Genomic DNA, 24,628 nt, shown 5'->3' on the forward strand with positions numbered 1-24,628 from the left:
GTGTCTGGAGCCTGTGCTCCGCAACAAGAGAGGCCGCGATAGTGAGAGGCCCGCGCACCGCGATGAAGAGTGGTCCCCACTTGCCACAACTAGAGAGAGCCCTCGCACAGAAACGAAGACCCAACACAGCCAAAAATAAATTAATTAATTAATTTTTAAAAAAAAGCATATTTAAAAGCTGAAGGGCAAAAAAATAAATAAATAAATAAAAGAAGGGAAAAAAAAAAAAAGCTGAAGGGCTTCCCTGGTGACACAGTGGTTAAGAATCCACCTGCCAACGCAGGGGACACGGGTTTGGGCCCTGGTCCGGGAGGATCCCATGTGCCGCGGAGCAGCTGGGCCCGTGAGCCACAACTACTTAGCCTGCGCTCTAGAGCCCGTGAGCCACAACTGCTGAGGCCCACGCACCTACAGCCTGTGCCCCGCAACAGGAGAGGCCACCACAGTGAGAAGCCCGTGCACCGCAACGAAGACCCAACGCAGCCAAAAATAAATTAATTAATTTAATTAAATTTTTTTTAATTCTAAATAAAAAACTAAATAAAAGCTGATGGTTAGGATCAGACATGCCATCTGTGACTGTGGACTAATTTTTATCTGGGTAAGTTTTCTTTGTCTATGTGGCTATCAAATGTTTTATTTCATCAGCAACAAACACTAAAGTATTTGCCCATATCAATATTTATCTGTTAAATACTACATCAAACAGAAGCCATACTTTTCAGTAAACAGAGATAAAAAGGTTCTTCTGCTGTCTTAAATATTTTGTTGCAATATTTTTTAATTTAAAAAACAAACAAAAGACGACCCACAAGAAAAATAAGGACATGAATTTCAATGTATTTTATTATGCACATTTACCCTTTCAAAATTTCTCTACAGATATAAGTTAATTACCAAAGAAAAAAACAAGCTGAGAAAAACATTTAATTGCTCTTGGTATGTAAACATATTATAAAAATCCTCCAGGATCATTAGTGAGAATGAGTTCTTTCAAGGAATACGTATCTATCAGTGCACTATACAAAAACTATTAAGGTCAGGATGGGGGCGGGGGAGGGAGTTATGGAGAGAGATTAATAAAATATTCACCCCCTCAAAATAACACAGGAAAGAAAAAAGGAACTGCCCACTAACTCTGCAAACCACACACCCCTTACAGAATCATGAAGCCACAGTGAAGAAGGAGAGAAAGCTTTGGAGTGACTCCTTCAGGGGAATAATCCTCAAGAGTTTATACTAGCTCAGGGGTCAGCAAACTACCGGCCCACAGGCTACTTCCCAGCTCACCTATTTCTGTAAACAAAGTTTTACCAGAACACAGCAACGCTGTCACATACTGTCTGTGACCAACATGAATAGCAGCCACAGAGAAGACAAAAGTGAAAACATTTCCTATCTAGAGTTTTACAGAAAAAGCTTGCATCCTATCAGCTACCTGAGCGATAACACAAAATAAGATGCACTTCTCTGGGAACTGATAGGAATGAGCCTCTTTTTCATAAACACCTTTGTGTATATATACGTAGTTTTAGTTCATGAGATGTAAAATTTGCCTACAAAAAAGCTGACCCAAGCACAAAATGTCTCCAACCAGTATCCCAGGCACAAAATAGCCTGTAACTTAGAAATCTAGTGAACTGCACTGTATTTTATCTCCCTTATAGAGAAAACCCAATATGAATAAGAAAACAAATTTCTCTACTGAATCAACCTTCAGAGATTTATAATTTGGTGTGATGTATCTTTGGAAACAATGGTGACACAGAGTATGTGACAGTGCTGAAGTACCTCCCCCACCAAAGACCTGGAGAAATTTCAAGTTCAGTTACCCCCAGAAGTCAAAAGCATTATTAAACTCGACAGATGCCCAGGGCGTGCACCAGCGGAAAGAGAAAGTTAACCAAGTTTCACCCCTCACTGCTTCCATGGCAAGTTAAAATAGCAAGCGCTAATCATTTAATTTGTACTGATGCTAATTTTTCAAACAGGCATTTGAATTTTCAAAGAAATTCATGTTGCTTCTTGTTAAACCAGATCTCTAAAATGATAACCCAAACACTAAGCCAATGAGCAGAAAAAAATACATAGAACTAGAAAACTGGGTAGAATAATAACCAGTGTGTTAAAATTCCATGACTAAAAGATGTAGATACAAAGGCATTTTTCCCTGCAATCTCACTGTTACAAGGTTACTGTCAGAGGAAAGGAGTAAGGCCTGCAGCACAGAGTTTCGCAGTCAGATTCAGAGCAGAGCTATATATCAAAGTACCCAGTCAGGAGACCTGATGAGGACAATAATCAGGTCTGTAAAGCAAGGGAGTTTCACTGGAATTCTGTAAATAAACACTTCAGTGAATTTGTTTTTTTTTTAAACGATCAATCCTGTTTCGTTTTGTTTTGTTTTTAATGATCAATCCTGTTGATAGTTTTCTAGTCCATCTTCTGAAAGAACCCATTCCTCTGGCTCAACTCACTGCCTGATACTCAGCAATCACTGTTAGGATAATTACATTTCCTCAAGAAACAGCAGAACGGCATCATTTCATACAAGCAAGAAATAAGACCAGAGGCTGTCTGGGGTCTCAGCCCTTCTGCCTTTCTCCCCAAAATATAAAAGGGCAATGTGTCTCTTTCTTCCAGAGAAAGCGATATGCTCAGAACAATTCCAACTGCACTCAAGATAGCTTAATAAAAACAAGCTGAAAACGTAAGACTGTGTTCTCGAGATCACCGTGACAGGACACAAGTGTGTATTCTGAAGGCTTCCTCACTGGGGTCATACAGTGTGCGGTGAATCCGCCACGCCACCTCTCTTTCGCTCTTGGACAGGCTACCACCCATGTCCTGTACTTACTCATTCAACCAGGATGAACTGGACAGAAGCAGGAGCTGTGAATCTGGTCGGGAAACATGAAACAAACAATTCAAAAAAGCAGCACGACAAAAGATGAGGCCGGGAGGAAAGATGGAAGAGAAGAGAAAATAATTAACTATCTGTCAGAGAGTGGCTGCCTACAGCGAGTGGCAGGTGGCACCTGGAGGGCACTCCTGCCCTGCAGCACATGCGCTGTGGAGCTGGCAGGGGGTGGGCTGCAATTGTTCAGAAGCAGCATCTCTCTCCCCAGGGAGTCTTGCACCCAGGAGCCAGCCCGAGTCTGCTGGGCCCTGGGGAGCTTTCCCGAGGCAGAGCCTCTCTAGGGCAGCTGTGCGCCCACCGGGGCGGGGTGCCACGCACAGAAGCCACTTCCCACGCCCTGTCACTGAGGTCAGCCATGCTTTCAAAGACCTCTCTCTCTTTCCAGCCTTTCTTCATTAGCTTCCCTTCCCTCCCAACCCTCTCCCCTCCACACAAGATAAAGGGATTTTTTTTAAATCGGATCGGTTTTCCAGGGAAGCAGAAATGTGACTGTACACGGTTCTTTAGCCTCACCTCACGATTCCGCAACAGGGACTAACATCTCTCAACACGGCTTTGTCCAGCTGACCAGGCTCTTTCTGCAGCTGAATAAAAAAATCTTTAGAAACGGTTCTGTCTCCACCAAAATAATACAAATACATCACACCACCAATTCTGGAATACTGAAGCAGAGTCTTATCTCCCTTCAGACAGAATGTAGAAGGGCAGAAGCCTTCAAACTTCAACCAGAAGATTCCAACTCTACGAGTCCCACGGACAAGTCCCCTTGTGCTTGCACACAACGATGCCCCTGCGGAAGTCCGCCCAGCCTGCTGGACAGCGGCAAAGGACTGCTCACAAAAGCTCTTCCTTCTCTTCATTCCCCAGCCTTTGTATTATACTGGGACCAGTGACACCACCAGCACTGAAAAGAGAACGAGTGCTAGTTTCTTTTTTCGCTCCCTGAAGCTCACAAGATGGGGGTGCTTTCTTTTTCAGCTGGTTGGTGGGTGTCAGCCACCTAACTAATTAATCCCCCCTTCTCATTAAAAGCTACCCCTAAAAAGCAAGTCGATCTCTTATATAATTTTCTTCATAAGGAAAGAAGACAAAACTCAGTGTACATTAATCAATGTGTGAGGCTGACGTAATAAGCCAGATGCATTTGACGTTTGCTAAGGGTATCACTAAAATAATCTGTTAGCCACCCGCCCACAGCTACAAAAGAGAAAAACAGAAAACAAACAAGGATTTTTAAAAAACGTGTATATGTAAAAAAAAAAAAAAAATGTGTATATGTGCCCAACACTTTGTTTAATAACTCCAAAAGATACAAAACCACTTAGGCAAAAAGTAAGCCACAAATCTATTCAAGAGCATTGTAAAATGGAAGGGAATTATCCAAAGGGCTGCACCGCCGACTGAATAATTTTAATACAAAATGCCCAGCAAATCTCCCTATATGCTGCCAACAGATCACCAGCAGAGGCAAATCCAGATAATGAAACATTGTAAGAAGGGCCCTTTTTAATAATTTAGCCCATCAAGGAATGAGTATTGATTCTTGTGTTCAGCAGAAGGAGAGAGTGTTATCTTCAGCTTACAGCTCGGGGACGGCCTCAGGGGATTTAATCACAGCCCTTTCCTGCCATGCGATCCTTCAGCTGTCACTGTGCATTCTCTGTCATTCTTCATCCATTCCTAGAGAACCCCTGGTCTCAAAGATGTGTCTTCCCTACTTAACCCACAGAAGCCATAGCAGCATTTCAAGTTTTACATATTAAGCCTATCTGTCTGCCTATTATCATTTGCCAACTGTTCTTCTTCTAAATAATTTTAACAATGCATCAGATATCTTTGTGAACTTCCATCTTGTTTGTTAACAAATCTACTAAATATCTTTAGATCAGATTGATATTCCATCATAATGGTAAGTGTGCCGATCGATCTACGGACATGTGCAAACATTTTAATACAACCAAGAAGACGCTACTAAGAGAAGGAAAAACCAGGCGGAAGCAGTATAGGTATCAACCACTCTTTCCCCATTCCAACATGGAAGGATATAAAGTCCCTAAACTTTGAGGAAAAATTAACCAAAACAATAAATTTAGTGGTAATACTAAATTTAAGGGTATTCCTGCATCTTTGTATATTGGAAAAATATTCAAAACCAAAAAAAATTTTTAGACTGTAAGCAAGCCAGCGATTTCTGATTCAAGTATAAATCAAACTGCTCTCACCCCTGACAGAACGTTCTGCACTCCAGTTACACCATCCTACTACTCCACTAACGTCACTCAACTTCACTTTTGCTGTCCTGGACAACTAGCCCCACCTTCCACTGAGCGTGTGAGACGGGCAGTTGGAGGCAGCCATTTCTGCTGCTCATTTGTCTTCGGATGTGATTCCCAAGCGTCCCTCCATGATCCTGTGGATCAAGGTACCGTAAGCCTGAGGGCTTCAGCACTCCAAGGTCACCACACACATCTTCTATTATGGGACACCGAAGGGATTGTCCAGCTGCCTTTCTAGGTCCTTCTGCTTTTCCACCCAGACTATAAATTGTTACAAGGCCCCGGGCAGTGCAGCAGCGGGCTCCGTTCCATCCAGGCCTCAAGGAGCGTCCGCGCTGTCAGGAGGCTGCAGCCAAGGGCAGCGGCCTCACCAATGACAACACCTCCCTCCCTGTGGCCCATGAGCCACTCTCCTGTTGTAAGATCACAGCAAGTTCCCCTCCAACAAAGACTCAAAGAGCCAAAAACCATCAAATTAAAACAAAAATACAGGGACTTCCCTGGTGGCGCAGTGGTTAAGAATCCGCCTGCCAGTGCAGGGGACACGGGTTCGAGCCCTGTTCCGGGAGGATCCCACATGCCGCGGAGCAACTAAGCCCGTGCGCCACGACTACTGAGCCTGTGCTCTAGAGCCCACGAGCCACAACTACTGAGCCCGTGTGCCACAACTACTGAAGCCAACACGCCTAGAGCCTGTGCTCCACAACAAGAGAAGCCACCGCAACGAAGAGTAGCCCCCGCTCGCCGCAACTAGAAAAAGCCCACGTGCAGCAACAAAGACCCAACACAGCCAAAAAATAAACAAATAAAAATATTTTTTAAAAAAACATAATAAAACAGCCTCATGCTATGTTAGCTGAAAAACTGAGATGCACGTGTGTACAAGGTGTATGCTGTATGCATTCCACAAGCCCACGAGAATTAGAGCAGGTGAGGAGAAAAGTTAAACTTGAGCCATATATTGATATCTAATCGCTAAAACCATAACCAGGAATACTCTCCTGGTTCCACAACTCTCTCATTTTCAGGAGAAGCAGTAGGCAAAGTGGAAAGACACCCAACAGTCACTTCCTTCTAAAAAATACAAGCATGCATCCTCTGTTTCCCTGCCTAGCACTGGCCAATGTTTCTCTTGATTGTATTAAACGCTACACTTCGTGTTAATGGTCCATTCAGTCACATTTAATGTATTCCTTTTTAAAACGTCCCTCTTTATCTGATTAAAGAACAGTAATAATGTGCTTTTTTCCTATTTTGTAAATGAAGCAAACTATTAATTCAATGGTTAAGAAGCAACTTCTTGGAGCCAAGAACTGCTCTGAGCACTGCAAACAAAAAGATGAGTGAAACAAAGCCCCTTGATTTTCTTTTTTTTGGGGGGGGGGGGGGCTGGGGGGGGGTTGCCGCACCACTTGGCTTGCGGGGATCTTAGTTCCCCGACCAGGGAATGAACCGTGCTCTCGGCAGTGAAAGCACTGAGTTCTACCAACTGGACCGCCAGGGAAGTCCCAACAGCCCCTCGATTTAACATTGCCAAAACGACAGATTATGCAGTTGACTCCTGAACAACACGGGTGTGAACTGCATTGAACTGTGTGGATCCACTTATACATGGGGCTTTTTCAACAGATACACAGTCAGCCCACTGTGTCTGAAGATGTGGAATCAGTGGATACGGAGGGCTGGCCACGGGACATGAGCATCCACGGATGTTGGCGTCTGAGGCAGGTCCTGGAACCAGTCCCCCACAGATACCAAGGGGCAATGTATGTACAAAGCAGCCATGCATGATGTCAGGGATGCTGGCTAACTGTCTCTCTCAGAGAGGAGCAAGAGATGGGGAGGTGGGAGCAGGAGAGGGCTAACTTTTATTTTCATTTCAATGCATATCTTAAATTTTTTAACAGACTCATTTTCTGGATTACCTATTTCATAATTTCATTAAGAGTTTCAAGCTACATGATTTTGACTCTGAATGTTTACATACAATCAAAAACTAAGTAGTACTACTATAATTATCACAAGCTAGTACATAAACAAGATAAACCCAATATGCCACAGTGGTGCCAGGTAAGGGCAAAGTCACAACATGGTAGCTACACTTAGAGAGGTTTCTCAGTGATAATAACAAAAATGAAATCGAGAGAACTGAGTCACCACAAGGAACCCAGTAATCTAAACACATTATACACCAGCCCCTGGCCCCCAATAATCTGGGCCATAAGCAATCAGTAACAAATTTACGTCACAAGTTGACTATTTCATTTCATCAAAACATCATCACCCACTCTATCAAATTAATATTGGTAGTTAAGAGTTTTATTGGTTTTGTAGTTTGGTTTGAATTTATTTATAAATTGTCTCTGAACGCTATATTAGGGATTTAAACATGCAGATTATACCTAATTTGTGTGTTGGGGAAGGTAGGAAATTAAGTAAAATGGGAGAACCACAAAAACAAATTTTTTAAGGGCATAAAATACTGAGGTTTAAGAAACATAAGAGGTCCTGGAACTGCACTAAAAGAACTCTACATCCTGCAAAGGACAGGATCGGATCTGCAACTATAACACAGTCACTGGTGGCAGACTTCCATGTGCTAAAGCTGGCTGCCCATAAGATATCCCGGGGAGTGCTCGGAAAAACTGTGCATTCCTGGGCTTCACTCCAGAACTACTGAAGTAATATTCTGCCTTTAAAAGTGAGGAAACTGAGGTGCAGAGAGATGAAGTAACTTGATCACTAATAAATGGTGCCAACATGAATCAAACCAACACCATTATTTCAGCAGTAAAAATGTGTATTTTTTTTAACCACATCCATGATCTATTACTTCTAAGCAGCTTTCCTCTCCTCTGGAGCGTAAAAATAAAATGAAACAAAACACCATTACAGGTTTTTCCTCTTTCTACAAAAATAATGAAAATTCATTAAGTCCTTGTGTCGCTAAAAATGAAAAACACCCTGAGGGCTCAAATGTTCTGAGGGCTTCCTCCTCACCCGCCTCTCTCTCCCTGCCTCCCTCCCTCCCTCCCTGCCTCCCTCCCTCCTTCCCTTCCTTCTTTCCCTCCCTCCCTCCCTCCCTTCCTTTCTTTCTTCCACTTGACTCAAAAATCCCACCTTCGAGTTAATGGTAGGTGAATTCTGATCTATTTCTCAAAGACAGAGTTTGAGGGGAAAAAGAAAAAGAAGTGCATTCCACAATCACCACAGTGATTCAGGCAAAAAATAAAATAGGTGCTAATATTAGTGGGTGAAAATTTGATGACAAACAGGATATTTACATGTCCTCAAAGTTTCCCCCTACCAATTACTTATTAATTACAAAGGGAAAGTTAGTAACTTATCCAAGTGATCCAAGTTGCTGTCACCAACAGTGTGACAAATTGGTATCCCGTGTCCTCTAATGTAAGGCACTTAGGACACAATACCACTAATATAACAGCCCTGCCTAAAATGCATAACCTTCAGCTAATAACTAGGAAGCAGCAAACTACAAAAAAACTGAACTGCACTCTTCCAAAACATGTCAATGTCGTGAAAGACAAAGAAAGGCTAAGGAACTGTTCCAGATTAAAGGAGACCAAAGGGACATGGTAAATAGATGTGTGATGCTGGTTTGGATAATAGGCCAGAAAAACAAATTGCTACAGAGGGCATTATTGGGATATGTGACAAAATGTGGATGTCTATAGATTCGATTAGTATTGTAGTGCTGTTAAACCTCCTGATTTTGATAACTATATAATGGCTATATAAATGAATGTCCTTGTTCTTACAAAATACACACCTAAGTATTTAGGAGTAAACAGTCAAGATGTCTGCATTTTACATTCAGTTCAGAGCAATGGAATAGATTAGCGAGCCCAGAAACAGACCCACATAAATAGAGTCAACTGACAAAGGAGCAAAGGCAATGCAATAGAGAAAAGATAATTTTTTCAACAAATGGTGCTGAAACAACTGGATACCCACACGCCCTCCCCCCCTGCCCACAAAAAAAAAAGAACCTAGACACAAAAATCAACTCAAAATGGATCACAGACCTAAATGTAAAATGCAAAACTATAAAACCCTGGAAGAAGATAACACAGAATGAAATCTGAATGGCCTTGGGTTTGGAGATCACTTTTCAGATTCAATACTAAAGGCACAATCCACGAAGGAACGAACTGATAAGCTGGATTCGTTAAAATGAAAAACCTCTGCTCTGTAAAAGACACTGTTAAGAAAAGAAAAGGACAAACCACAGACTAGGAGCAAATATTTGCAAAAGACACATCTGATAAAGAACTGTCATGCAAAATACACAAAGAGCTCTTAACGCTCAACATTAAGAAAATGAACAGCCTGATTTTAAAATAGGCCAGAGACCCTAACAAAAGATACTCCACATCGGATGTCACCAGGAAAATGCAAATGCAAACAACAGTGAAATACCACTAACGAGCCTAACAGGATGGCCAAAATCCAGAACACTGACAACACCAAATGTTGGTGAGGATGTGGAGCAACAGGAACTTTTCATTCATTGCTGGTGGGAACGCAGCAGACTGGTACGGCTAACTTTGGGAAACACTTTGTTTCTTAGAAAATTAAACACACTCTTACCGTACAATCCTGCAATGAGGCTCCCGAAGGAGTTAAAAACTTATGTCCACGCAATAACCTGCTATAATGGATGTTACAGCAGCTTTATTCATAATTGCTAAAACCTGGAGGAACAAAGGTAGCTTTCAGTGGGTGAAAGGATAAACAAACTGTGGTACATCCAAACAATGGAATATTATTGAGCATGAAATATTATTCAACTGTTATGCCATTAAAAGACATGGAGAAATCTTAAGTGCATACTACTAAGTGAAAGAAGCCAATCTGAAAAGGTTACATATTGTATGATTCAAACTATATGACATTCTGCAAAAGGCAAAACTATGGAGAGAGCAAAGAGATCAGTGGTTGCCAGGGGTCAGGAGGAAGGGAGGCATGAATAGGCAAAGCACAGAGGATTTTTAGGGCAGTGAAACTACTCGGTATGGAGCTCTAATAGTGGATACATGGCATTAGAAACTTGTCCAAACCCAAAGAATGTACAACACACTGAAAGTGAACCCTAATGTAAACTATGCACTCTGGATGATAAGGATGTGATAATGACCTGTAGATTCATCAACTGTAATATATGTATCACTCTGGTTTTGCTAATGGCAGAGGCTATTCATGTATAGGGGTAGGAGGTATATGGGAAATCTCTGTGCCTTCCACTCAATTTTTTCTGTGATCCTAAAACTGCTCTAAAAAATAAAGTCTATTTACAAAGAAAAGAAAGGGAAAAAATGACAAGTACCTGACATTCGATCTAACTGTATAACAGGAGATCAAAGATAAAAACAGAAAATGCCAACTTCCAGGCATTAGGCATAACAATTTCTAGACTCTGGAAAGGATCGATTAACCTTAGGTATATTACTTAATCTTGACCCCAGGCCCTTAGAAAAATTGAAGGCCTTGATAGTTATAAGAGATACTGTCACTAAAAATACTATGAGGTCCTAAAAGGAGGTATAACACACAAAGTTTAAGCTAAACAAAACTGCAAGCTCTACGCCTCCATGTGCTGAAATTTCTTTGGCAATTTATATTAATAAAACTGATTCTGGAGAACTTGTAAAGCCTGGGAACTCCATATATTTGCTTAGGTATTTTTCAAACAGTACGAAACAGCCCTAAAAAGGCAAAGTTGAAGGGCCTAACAGTGCCTGTAAGTAATGAAGGGTGATGCATTATCCCTGAAAGAAGGGAAAGCTCAATAAAACCTAAACGTAATCATTATGTTTCATACAGATCTATGGTAACAAAAAGACTGCTTAAAACAGTAGGCAGTTTTTTAAAATCATAAGGTTATTCAAATCTATGTTCTGAAAAATGTGGCTTGATGTCCCTTCTGTAAAAAAAAAAAAAAAAAAAAGGAGCAGATGAATATAATGGAAGATAGCCTTAAGAACAAATTAGCTGACATCCAACTTCTAAGGGAGAGCAGACTGTGAAAACAACTTCTCCAAAGGAAAGGAATTCACCTGGAAGCAGGTTATATGCTCGCTAATACTAATACTGGTCAATTGGGTGTTTTAATAATTTTTTAAACTTGCTACATTAAAATTCAACAGCTATTAATTATCTTTCATTTAGGGTAGATGGATTAATCCCTAAATTAATATAGCACCTGTACTGGCAATTTTTCTGAAAATCAGTGGTTTTAACATCTTTCACTACAATCAAATATAAAAGACAATGGTTATTTTTGGCATACTTAGTGGCAGTTGGGGAAGCTACAGTAAACTCTGAAAAAAGCAGGATATCCTCAAAACCTCCTGCATAGCTAAAGAAGCAACAAGATGACAGTTCTTTATAAGCACCAAGCAGGTAAGAAATATAATTAACTTTACTTTTAAGACAGCATTTTATAATAAATGTTCACTTTTAATTATTAAAGGGTACCAAAAGTCCCAAGTATGAGAAGTACCAGTGTTAGAAATGATACTTTAAAATGATAAATGCCTTACGTAAGCAAAAAATAATACTGTTTTAACAGTGGCTTGAGATTCAGTCAAAAAGTTTAAACTAGATTATTAGGCAAAGTATTCTTAGCTTCTAAAGAAGTAAATGGTGTTATTGCATGGGCTGGCTCTAAGGACACCCAATGGTCAAGGAAGGCAGCAAGGAGCAATGGCAAGAACACTAACCAGAGACCCAAGAGACCTGGGCCTAAGCAGCGCCGCATGAAGCAGGGGTTTGGGGTGAGCCACTGGACCCCGGCTTCCTGCTCTGTGTTGGTGAAGTAGGTCTGTCTAGATCAGGGGACTGGATTTATCCCAAGGGAGATGCAAAGCCCAATTTCTCACACGCACAGTTTTATCTGAAACAAATGCAGACTAACACACACACAGACTGCAAGGGTCATTTTTCAAATGTACACAGATGCTGTTGAGTGAAAAGGGAGCTCATCGTTGGGGTCTGCTGGTCAGGCATTTTTTTAAACAAAAGGACAGTAAAGATAGGACTACCACAAGTGCTAACAGGAAAACAAAACTCACCAATACTAAAAGGGTTCCCACACCATGCTGTTAACACCACCGTCCATCTATCCAGAGGAAAGGCCAGCCTGTAAAACTCTCAGTGGCAGAAGCCTTCTACTCTTCCAAGTGAATGAGCAGCAAGCACGTCAGCTGAGGAACTCACTAGTAAAGTGAAGGCAAAGGGGCATCGAGGCAGGGGTCACCCGGGCAGTACAAAGTCAGGCAGGGGCACAACCAAGATTACACATGGCCAGGTGAGTTCCTGAGTTAAACCTCAGTCCTGCCAGATTTTTATACAAAGGCAAGATTTTATACGAACGCAAAACTCAAGTTTTCTCACGTACAAAATGAAATAAATATCACAGATTGTTGTGGAGATCAAACGGGTTAAGCTACGTGAAAACAGTAGCAGTGTGCCTAGGCACAAAGTAAATGTTCCACGTTAGTTTACTTCCTTAACAGCTAGCTGATTTGAGGGGTGTGTGTTTGTTTTTTCAGGGTTTTAATTATAGCCTCTACTTGGAAAATAGCCTCAATTAAAGAAATTTTTAAAATATTTATATAATTTTAATGGTTACTTTCCTGATTTGAGGTTTTAAGTGACCCACCTCAAGAGGCTTTAGAGAATAGCAGTTTTTAACTTAATTTTTAAAGTTTTTTCAACATTTTAGGAATCTACTGATTATCATCCATGATTGAAAAGTATATATTCTCTCCAGGAAAATGCACGTACGTGTAAGACTTTGCAAGCGATTTCAGAAGGTTCATAGACGCTCTTAAACTCAAGGAGACCACCTAGGGGCCTATGGGCTTCAGATTAAGAATGTCCAGAAAACTAATAAATTACTTAAACCTGAGTCTGTACGACAAAACCCACTGTGATAAGAGATAATGCTTAAGGCAGGCTTATTACATGCCTGCATCATGCTAAGCAATCTAATGGATTACTTCATTCACCTTTGTAACAACCTTTTGAGGTAAACAGTAGTAATGTGCCCATTTTAGAGGTGAGAAAACTAAGGGTTAGAAAGGTTGATTAACGCATCCTATGTTACACAGCAACTCATCAAGAGAAAAAATTGTTCTCTAAAGGACAATGCCCCAAAAACAAAACCAGTCGTTAAAAAAATAATGACTTGGTTCAATCATTCACCAAAGAACATTTGGGCTCTTTCCAGTATTTTTCTATTGTGAATAAAGCTGCTATGAACATTCTTTTTTAATGACTTAAATAAAATAGCTCGACCCACTACTGCAATGTTGTCTTATTTATATATGTTAGCCACTCCACAGAGGTCTTAAACACACAAAAAGATACGACTGAAAAATAAAAATGCTAAATAACTAAATACCCAAGTGAGGAGTACTGATTTTTTAGTGAGGAGAGGATGGGTGCACCCAACAAGCACTCCAGCCCGCAGAGCCACACTCATGACAGTGGAAATGAATGTGCATTTTAAATCCCCTTTAAATGGCTGCACCTTCTCTGCTTTGGACAGAGCCTCTGTCACGCCAATTAAACCCCCTGATACTGGGAACAGCTGGGGGTGCAGGATGATCTCTGTCCAGTCTGGGGAGGGTCTGGGCAATGTTTTCTTTGCCTTCTCACCTCCCTCCCACCAACTACCAGTAAATCAGTAATTTTTGCTAGAAGACATCGAAGCTAACAGATTCTCGGGAACAAGTAAAAATGTTGCCCTTCTAGCACAAATACTTTTAAAATGAACAGATAAAAAATTAATAAAATTAAGTCTTATGAGTTGATGCCATCATTTGTATAGAAACAGAGATCACATATACCTGAATATGCAAAGAAAGTTGATTGAATTATGATGCAATCAATGCTATCCTATAAAAACTAAATTAACAAAAACAGTCTATTAGGGAAGACATCTGGTGTATCACGGCAGGAAACGTTAATGATATTGTCTGCAACCCTGTAATCAATTTTTTCTCCCAGTAGCTCTCTCATTACACTGTATTAGATGTGTGTGCCTGCAGGATTTATGAGCGCTCCACACATGGAGGGGAGCTTTGCCAACTGGATCCAATTCAGATCCAGCTCAAATGACTTTGGCAGCACGCAGCATTGTTAAAGAACAATCAATACGTTAGCTTTATGCAGCATCATCCTGACTGAAAGAAGATTTGTCATCGTACTACAGAATCTTCTCCAACCTACACATGATGGTATGCAGGTTGGAGAACCTATCATAAACTTATTTAAACCCATCATGAACTTACTTAAATCCCTAGTGGACACAATATTTTTACTGCTTAAAAAAAAAAAATACTAGTCATCACTAATGCTAATATAAAAAGTTTACTACATATCAATTATGGGCAAAACTTTAAATCCATTCAGCAAATCCTGGTTAGTGGGTATTGCAGTAAATGAAACAGTCTAACAATGACACTGACACTGATTAGAGAATAAAGATAATATTGGCCTGAAAGATAAAAACCATTTCTCTCTCTCTCTCTCACACACACACACACACACACGATGGTAACTGGTAAAGGCTGAAGCTTTTTTTGAAGTATGCAGTCCAGTTGGGACTCTGCTAATTTGTCCCTTAAGATGTCAATATCTCTCCAGGGATTAAAATTAGATTTTTATCCACTACGTTTGGTTTTATCTTCCATTGTGAATGGCTATTATATCAAGACTTCCAAGGCTTCCATCATGTGAACCTTTTTCTCTGGTCTAATTCTTCATAAATTACAGTGGCAACTATCTAAACATGAAAATGGTGTGACACTTATTCTTGATTTTATTACAATTATTAATGTCCCATCTCCATTGTCTTGGTCCTCTTTATTTTATGCATGGATGACAGTCCTAGCCACCTAATTGGAACTTTTACAGTCTTTCCCCACTCCACACTCTACCCAATGAATCTTCTTAAGCAGTCATCTGCAGATCGGCCTGCCTGGAATAAAAAAGCCTGCAAAGGCTCTCTTCGGCCTAGAACATAAAATATCGCCTTGTCTAACCTTTCAGACCCTCTATGATCCGGCCCCATTTTGTATCCCCACCTCTGCCTCCCAGGACCCACTAACCTGTGCTCTTCTTTGACGTCCTGCGGCGTCTTCTCACAACTCCCAGCTTCACCAGGCTCACTGCCTACGCTGCTCACAGGGACATGCTGACACGTACACCTGGAGAGCTCCCCCACTCCGCCTGCCCACGTGTTACTGGTGTACCCGAAACACACCCAGCTCCTCAATACCGAGGTACCTTCCCGAAACGTTCCCAAGCGCTGCTCCAGGCCATCGGGAGCGCTCTCTTTTCCTAGTCTCAAGATACTAATATTCTACACGGCAAGTGAACAAGTCGTTACATATACTGCCAGTATCTTGATCTGTGCATGCATGTGCAACGGCTATTCTCTTGTGTTATTTCCTAATCAAGCATGAGTTTGAGCCCCAGGGTCAGATTAGGTAAAACAAGGGAAAGACAGGTCTTAACCTTCTGTAGTGACTAACAGCAGTCAATCAGAACAATAAACACCTGTCTTTCAGAAAACTTTGGCATTAAATCCTCATGAAGGATGGAAAATGAAGACAGGTGTGTACACCGAGCTTCCAGAAAAGGTGAGGCACACGGCACAAAAGTAACCCTCGTGGATCACTAACACCAGGCCCTGTGCTCCAGGGGACAAAGCGCTAAAGACACTGCATCCTGCTTCACCTCACGTAACGCCCCACATCATCACCAGGTAACAGAGGATTTGCCGGGGTACAGCCGAGAGCACTCCATCTACCCCCCAACCCAAGCCTTTCAAAACGTTTATTCTGTATCCGGCCCTGCAGAAAAGCCCAGCTACCTCTGAGCGATACTCTACCGAAGGTCACCCGAGAGGGCAGCACCCCAAACAGTTTAGACTCACGGGCCACAAGTCCCGGTGATCCTGGGGAAAGGCGTATTCCACACGCGGACTCAGACTTACCCCCTTTTTCCCCCATTTCAGTCGCCAACATCCATACTCGCTGCTGATTGCCAGCTCCTGCTCCTTGCAGCGGCCCAGCATGCTCTCTGCTGGTGCCAACATCCCCTCCACCACCAAGCCCCCTAACTTCTGGAACCGTCCTAGAGGGGTAAGGCAAGTCCCGTATTTTGCTTCCTCTGTGCGTGTACTTGTTACTCCTTTAAGAACACATACGATACAGCACATTTTTAAAGGGGCTCTGGGGAGGGAGGTGATATTCCTATTTTATACCCTGTGGGATATAAAATATTGATAGCTTTTAAAAACGGGATTCTCCTTACCCCTACAGGCCCTCTCCCGGCTTCAGAAAGATGCTGTGGCGGCTGTGCTGCCACCGGCAGAGAGCATGCTGGGGGGTCGCACAAAGCAGGAGGTGGAGATCTGCAACAGGCCTGGGAGTTGTGGACCTAAAAGAGAAAAAAGTTTTAAGTTAACAGGCCCAATGTCCTCTCATACCCTGGTTACTAGGGGCACTCAGCACACAAGCAGGCAGCTGCACAAATCCTTTAGCAGGTGGCCTCTGAAGTCTCAGCGAATCTGTTCTGTCACTAAAGTTAAACTCCGCACATCAGTCAGAGCTGCTTCCTTTCTCCAGCGTGAACATACGACCCTCTGGCTCCACACTCTCAGTGTGGGCCTGTCATAAAGCGGTATGGTGTGTGCCCCTCAAAATAACCGAGTTAAGATGTGACACAGTGTCAAAGCACTGTGACAGTGGCATGCTTTGCTTATAATAAAAACAAAAATGCAATGCTGTCAGATAAACACGACTATAAAATAAACCACCAGTGGACAAACTGAGCTTTCAGAAGAGTTTCTAAGGAGAGATGCCAGAGGCATAGGACATGTACTTCAGAAGGAGATGCTCAAGGTACTGGGGGCAGGGGGCCTCAAAGAAAGATCCTACCATTTTCTCAAAGTCCTAGTTTAATTTTGTAAAGCTAAAGATAAGGTAAAATACAAAGGCTTAACACCAGAGGAAAAAGAAGACACCATTCAAACAAGCTTTAATTTACTCACAAGGTAAATATAACAAACAGGCTGGAGCATAAAGTTCAAGAAGGACATTATTTCTTTTAGGGGCAAAACCGGTTTGGTATGTGCCGTATGTCTTTTTTTTTTTTTTTAAAGAAACTTTTAAAACATTTAAAACCAGCAAAAGATTAGAGAGCAACTTCTGAAAGCCAGCACAGTCCTGATAAGTATCAAAAAAGATACTTCAGATGATCCTCTGAATATGTCCCTTTTCAAAAACCCTAGGGAGTACGTAACATTTCCAAAAACCTAACCAATCCAATTTCATGTTGTTTTTAATGAACTAAAAACCCCATAAAATCCAAATACTTATGTGAATTTCTGTTCTTAAGATGGTTTTTAAATTACAGATAAGCAAACTTTTCATATTAAATCATTTTTAGGGAGTCCTGATACATATAATTCATTTCGAAAAGCTAAGAATCACTCTCTAACAGCTTCCTATGGTCCAAGATTTTAATATGCTCCATCAACTACTTTTTTTTTTATGTCTCTTTGAAAACAAAAAAGACAAATCCCAAGAAAAAGAGCTAATCTTGGGCATGTCTTTATCATGATGCTTTTCTTTTCTGATCTTTTCTTTCTCTACAGATGACCCTCTAGAGCATCCCGGGCTCCCACACGATATATGCTTTCTGTGCGGCCAGTCTCTCACTCCCACTGCCCCCACGGACAGTAAATATACGTGACCTGCATGGACAGCAAGTGTTAGTAGCCATAGCCTTCTCCACCACACACCTCCCACCTCCCCATACCAGCACTGCAAATTTCTGATCAAAGATTCAACTGTGCACTAGAATGTACAGTATACTCAAGATCTTTTAATATAAGCATCAAATAAAAATGAACCTGTGGTTAATCTCTTGCACTAGGAGTTAATCAGACCACTCAAATCCTTATTCATTCAAATCAAGGGTTTTAAACAGAAAGACACTTGGCGAAGCATTTCTAAGCACGTTGGCATTACTTAATGTGCAAAAGTTCAAGTAATTATTAAAACATTTTAAACATGAAAAAAAGGCATCATTTCAAAGCATTTCATTATTCTTACTTATGAATCAGAAAACGCTGACAGTAATCTCAGTTGCCCTAATTTTCTTTCGTTTCTTCTAATGGATTTTTTCTTCTATAATTTTGAGTTGGTCCTTAACACAAACAACCACATATACACAAATTTCCAATTTCCAGTTCTAAGAAATAGAGTTGGAATGACAAGATTTTACCAGTATTCTTGCACAGTAGCTCTCTGCAAGTATCAGATTGTCTCAAACTTTCTTAAGTTCCTTTTTTAAAAAATCAGAATACCTAGAGTTTCCTGCATTGAAAAAATTTTACATACAGAGAACAGGTTTACTATTAAAATAACATTTTTAGATAAATAGTTTATGGAAGTAAATATAATTAAACTTTTTAAGTGATTTCTTAGAGTCTTAAAATCCAAATAAATTAGGAGAAAATGAATTACCCAACTTCACAGTAATCGTGAACCATTAAAACTTTAAATACCACGTGGCGTACAATGACTGTCAGTCATGAGTGAAAAGACCACTGAGAAGCTAAGTAAATGGAACCAGTGAGATGTTCTGAGATTACTTATTCCCAAAGCCTTGCTTTGATTTTCACTTGTGTCACCACTTCCTTCCACTTATAAATTGACACTCGTATCATGCGAAGAGGCTGTGGTGATTCAAAATAACTTTCAACATGACTGTCCTATAATTGGGGTGGAGGTGGGAGGCAGGCACAGCAGATACCCAACAACGCGGCATCTGACTATGCCCATCAAACTCAGGGCTAAGCGATAGCATCCCACTCTTAAAATTATAAACTTCAAATTCCAACATGAAAAGGACATCTAATCCTTGCACATATATGTATTATTGGTGGGTTACTCCAAACACAGCATGGAGGAAGCTCAATACCCTGTTATAGTTTATCACAATGCTTATCGATAGCAACTAAGCAACCATGACCTTTATTTTAAACAAAGAAGGCGGGGCTAGGGGAAGGCGTGGCCTTTAGAAGAATACTCTAGCACCAAATCAGTAATCAAACCTTTTCCCCTTTTTTTTACTTTTTTTTAAAAATTGCAGTATATACAACGTACAATATTATATAAGATATGGGTATACAATATAGTGATTCACAGGTTTTAAAGATTATAGTCCATTTACAGTTATTATAGAATATTCAGTATATTCCGTGTTGTACAATATATCCTTGTACCTTATTTTACACATAAGAGTTGGTACCTCTTAATCCCCTACCCCTATCTTGCCCCTCCCCTCTTCCCTCTCCCCACTGATACACTAATTTGTTCTCTATATCTGTAAGTCTGTTTTTTTTTTAAATTATAGTCACTAGTTTGTTGTATTTTTTAGATTCCACACTAAAGTGATATCATACAGTGCTTGTCTTTCTCTGTCTGACTTACTTCACTTAGCAAAGTACCCTCCAAGTCCATTCATGTTGTTGCAAATGGCAAAATTTCCTTCTTTTTTCCAACTTTTTCTTGACCTAGAAATCACTGTATAAGACCACCGTCCCACGGATGCACCCACTGCTGACAGGTGAGAACAATTAAACTAACAAAAAGGAACAACTCTTTTTAAAGAACTGTCTCTGCTGTACTTTCCACTATCTAAGTAAGATGTAACTCCTCGCTCTATAAACTGAAAACACTTGATAACAAACTTCAAAGTCTTCACTTCATTATCCAACACTACACTCAAGTCACAAAGCTGTAACCAAGTGGTACTGACCTTTTTACAGGGAATGAACAAAGAGGGTAAAGAGAAAAAGAAACTACAAATAGACTCAATTCTGCAGGCCTAACTTGAGGGACTATAAAAAACCAAAAGAGGAAACAACTACTGTTTCACACAGAAACAAATCATCACATCCTATGGCATTTTTCATATCAGCTGGCCTTCTCTGGATGTTTACATATAGACTAAATAAGCCCTCATTTATCTTTGCTAAAAGTCAGTGACGTAGAAAATTCGAAACAGAATAATGCCTAAAAAATGTTATGACTTTGGCTACACTCACATAAACTTCCTGAAGAAAATTAAAACTGAGGTTTAAAGTATTTTTAGAATTTTATTATTTAAATATATAAAATACTACACATTGCAGGCTAACTAAAGGTAAAGAAGCAGATCTCTTTGGTCTGTTTAATAAATGGAAGGTTAATTTGTAGTTAATGCATGGACTGTATCAAACTACTACTAAAGATTTTTGAAAACGTCATCCAGTCAATTTTTTCCACTGAAATGTAACTTCATTCAATATTCAGTAAATATTTAGTATGGATCTTATATGGGCAATGCATACATCAATGAATAAAACAGACGTGGTGGTATCTGTCCTTACAAAGCTTAAGCCTAGAGTGCCAACTAAATGTCAACGTCACGATCATCCCATGGCCCAGGCACTGCACTGTCCACTTTGTAGGCTTGATCTTTTAATCTAAAAACAACCCATCTGCAAGGTAGGTGCTTATATCCCAACTTCATAGGTAAGTACAGCAAGGTTAGGAGGGTTTAGTGTCTTGCCCAAGGTCATGGAAGATAGCAACTGATGGAACAGATCAGCTGATGTCAAAGTCCAGCTCCCAACCCATGCACTCTACCATCCCCCAACTCAGTCCCAGAATCACATCTAAAATTCTGAATTAGCCATGTTCAAATTAATGCAGATTTCCTGCCCCCAACCCCCAAAAGTTTTCAATACAAGGCTGACCTAATATTAAAAGAATGCCCATTTCCTGAATGCCCATACACCATACATTCTGTGCTGACTGGTCACATCAACCAAGCTGGGATTAAATAACTGTGGTGTATAATACATAAATGATAATTAACTCATTGTGTGTACACACGTATGTACACAAGAGTGCATGTTAACGAAACCTCCCTTATCTCCCAGCACTATCTATGTAAAGGTCTCTAACAAAAAAAACCGAGAAGATATGATTACTTATTCTCAGTAAGTTTTCATTTCAAAGAAGGAAAAGCAGCTTCTTGCTTTTAATACACTTGTGAGAAACTCAATTTGGTGGAGAGAGGGCAATTTCAACGGTAAGTGGAACCTAAGCTGAAGCCCCTGATTGCTGCGCTGCGGTGACCAGCCTTTGCGTAGGGTTACAGGTACAGACCAGGAACTGGAAGGAAACTCCAAATGTTCCTCCCCCAGCTGCTCACATTCGACTGTGAAACAAGAGGTGTACATGGCGCTGCACCTTAACGAGCTCGGCCCCCCACTCACAGCAGCAATGGAGATGTGCCTTCACCAAGGTAACAAGTGGCAGGCGCCCTTCACTACTCCACGTTCAAAGTCAGCACTAAGAATGTATGCTGTTAGGGACAGAAACGACACAAGAGCACATGCATCGGTGCAGGGCAGTGACAACACACTGAGCCCTAAAAAGTCAACTGGAGATAGCCTACCATCACCAAAGACATATCCCCAACTCTAAGGAATCTCAGGTTTAATTTTAAAGACAATTACATTTTAATAGGCCAAACAGTAGCAAAAATGAATCAATGGTATCTGCTCAAAATAATATTTGTAATAATTTACCTATCTGACCTGAAAATTCATTTCATGTAACAGCTAAAGAATTGATAATTATATAACTCAAGGAAACAAACATATTTTTTCTATTTAACAAACAATAGAAACTCATTAGGAATCCACACAGAATTCCCATGCAGAGTATTAGAGGAATGGCTTCAACTACTTATCTGTGAATGAAGAATTAGGTACGAAGCACCACTATTAGAGCCAGACAAGGAGCAAGGATCCTTGGTGTTATGCTGAATGGAAACCACTAATCTCAATAATCTCCTTGTTAAGCATTCTCAGAATCCATGATTATTTCTAGATAGCAAATTAATTCTATTATGCTAAGGCCTGGACTTCTATAAAAATGGAACCTTACTGTTTTTTAGTACAAGTAAGGAATCTTTCTCTTAGGACATTACGTGAATGGCTTCCTCCACATCAGTCCTATTCAGCGTTCCCCAAAGAGGGCTGACATCCAGTAACACCACAGCCACTGTCTGTCCAATCACAACCTAAGATCACTGAGGGAAGGAACTATATCTTAAGATTCTTCAGTCCCCCCTTATGGTGCTGCGCTCAACAAAGAACACAAAGTAGGCTTTCAACAAATGCCTGTCGAAGGCACTGGTGATAACCCAAAACGCTCCTAACTGCACTCTGGGATATATTGCTCCGTGATGACAGTGACTCATTCGGGAACACAAAACCCTAAAGCAAACACAGTGACCTAGAAAAGCTATGGGAGCACAGCATATGCAGATGTGATAGCAGGCTCTTTCAGTTATGGTTACTAGAGATCTGCTCAAGCTGGCCCAAGAAAAGAGCCCTCTACTCAGAAGAGACAATAAGGATAATCTAAGACTCCAACGGGAAGAAGCACCAATACAGCAGGACTCAGGGAGAGCGCTCGTGCTCTCGCTCTCGCTCTCTCTCTCTCTCTCTCTCTCTCTCTGCACAGCTGCTCCAACCCTCTGCTTCTCCCAGCTTCCTGCCCTACAAAGGGTGTTCACCCAGTGCCTCTGACAGTCCCCAAACACATCTTGTTCTCCAAACTCACCATGCTAAAAGGACTGATTCTAATTTATGGTATAAACAAAGAAATCCATCTCTCAGTTAAACCTCAAACCATAAAAAGATAAAATACATAATTAATCAACAACATGTCAAAGCTATTGGGTTTTTGTTTTCCACTGTTCCACTTGCCATGCATGGTATTTGCTGTGGGCAAAACCAACTCCAATTTCTTCTTTTTGAAATCTTGCAAAGAAACAAAGAACATTTCCTTCTGTTCATCTTTTCCCCTTATAGGTTAAGCTGAAGGAAAAGACGTCTATGATTATTCTTATCTATTAGGTTATCTTTTTATAAGTAGTATTGAGAAACAAGGAAAGAAAGTGGGTATCCAGACAATAAACACATTCCTTCCAGGAACAAATATTTCTTCAACATCCCTGTTATTCTTACACAAAAACTGTGAATACGTGCTGAATACAGAACTCAAACAAAAACATCTGACATAGCAATATGTGACTTAGAAAAAGGCACCTAAACCTATAGCACCCCACTTCCCATGCTGTTTCTGCAGACAGCTTTAATGTGCTGTACTAGACCAATCCTGATGACAGAAGTTTCAGCTTTTATTGCTGTTAATACCCTGAGCAATTACTGTAGCTCAGCAGGAACCTCTGCCCCGAACAGCAACTATCACATTGTAATCAGCATTTCATAAGAGACGCCATTCAAACACGAAGGCACCTGCTAACGTGGAAAAACTGTACAAAAGGGGCTCAGACGCTAATAGGTAAAAGGAAAATCTCTGCAGTTTTCTTTCACAGCTGTATCTTTTCCATGGCGCAGTGGTACTGCATCTGGTAAAGACCCCGCACAAAGACAATGAGCAGGGAAAGAGCAGCAGCAGCACCACGAGCAACAGGAAACTCTCCGGGAAACAAGGCCACCGCCCAGAGCTGCAGATGTCAGTGCAGCAACTGCGGAAAAAAAATCTCTGGAAGGCAACATATAATAAATAGCAAAGACCTCTAAAACATGGTAAAACCTCATGTTGACATAAAATCTGAGCAGAAAGCACGTGCTTTACAAGATTAAACCGCAAGGCCACCTTGTAAAACTAGAAGGTAAAAGCAGCCTACCAAGAATAAAGAAATCTTAGCAGTAAATGGCCCATTTCACTTTCTTTTAAAGTAGCAAAAAGCATGTTATTACTTACATGATAACTTTTGAACAAAGAAAAATAAATGGCATGCAACTTTTTAACTAACTCAATCGCATATACTAATTGGACATTTGGAGTCATTTAAAATGCATTAAAAAAAAACTAAGGAGATGCAGAGTTCAGACTACATTACTTTTCTTTAGGCTGAAATATCACATACAATGTATGTCAGAGCACAAGTATTATCAAAAGTTACAAAGCATTTTGGAAATAATGGCTTTCACAGATACTGACACATATCTCTACAAAGCTAAAGAATCAGGATTTCTCCAGACCTAAGAATGTACACAGTGGTTCATAACCTTCAAGTACAAAAAGTCCCCTACATACGAACCTTCAAGTTGCGACCTTTCAAAGATGCAAACGTGCATTCACATGTGCAATCACATAAGTTAGTGCATGTGTCTGGTGTACACTGTCATGTGCGTGCATCCTCTACAAGTGGTTGTGCTTTTGTGTACTTTACTGTACAGTACAGTATACAGTAGTACAGTATCTTTATTTCAAGCCCAGGATGTCTGCAAGCA

At 40.7% G+C, this 24,628-nt stretch overlaps 1 protein-coding gene across 6 annotated transcripts in view; it reads right to left on the reverse strand.

Annotated features, from left to right (window-relative positions):
- Positions 1-24,628, reverse strand: part of RERE (arginine-glutamic acid dipeptide repeats) — a 420,307-nt gene that overhangs the window by 203,126 nt on the left and 192,553 nt on the right. For 5 of the 6 annotated variants that reach the window (XM_036846175.1, XM_036846185.1, XM_036846156.1 and 2 more), the window contains exon 4: positions 16,546-16,671. The exons of the other annotated variant lie outside the window; for it this stretch is intronic. In XM_036846175.1, the coding sequence (XP_036702070.1) occupies positions 16,546-16,671 (126 nt within the window). The remainder of the gene's footprint in view (positions 1-16,545; positions 16,672-24,628) is intronic. 6 annotated transcript variants of the gene reach the window in all.

The sequence above is a fragment of the Balaenoptera musculus genome, chromosome 1 (genome assembly GCF_009873245.2).
Source record: "Balaenoptera musculus isolate JJ_BM4_2016_0621 chromosome 1, mBalMus1.pri.v3, whole genome shotgun sequence".
Classification (NCBI taxonomy): domain Eukaryota; kingdom Metazoa; phylum Chordata; class Mammalia; order Artiodactyla; family Balaenopteridae; genus Balaenoptera; species Balaenoptera musculus.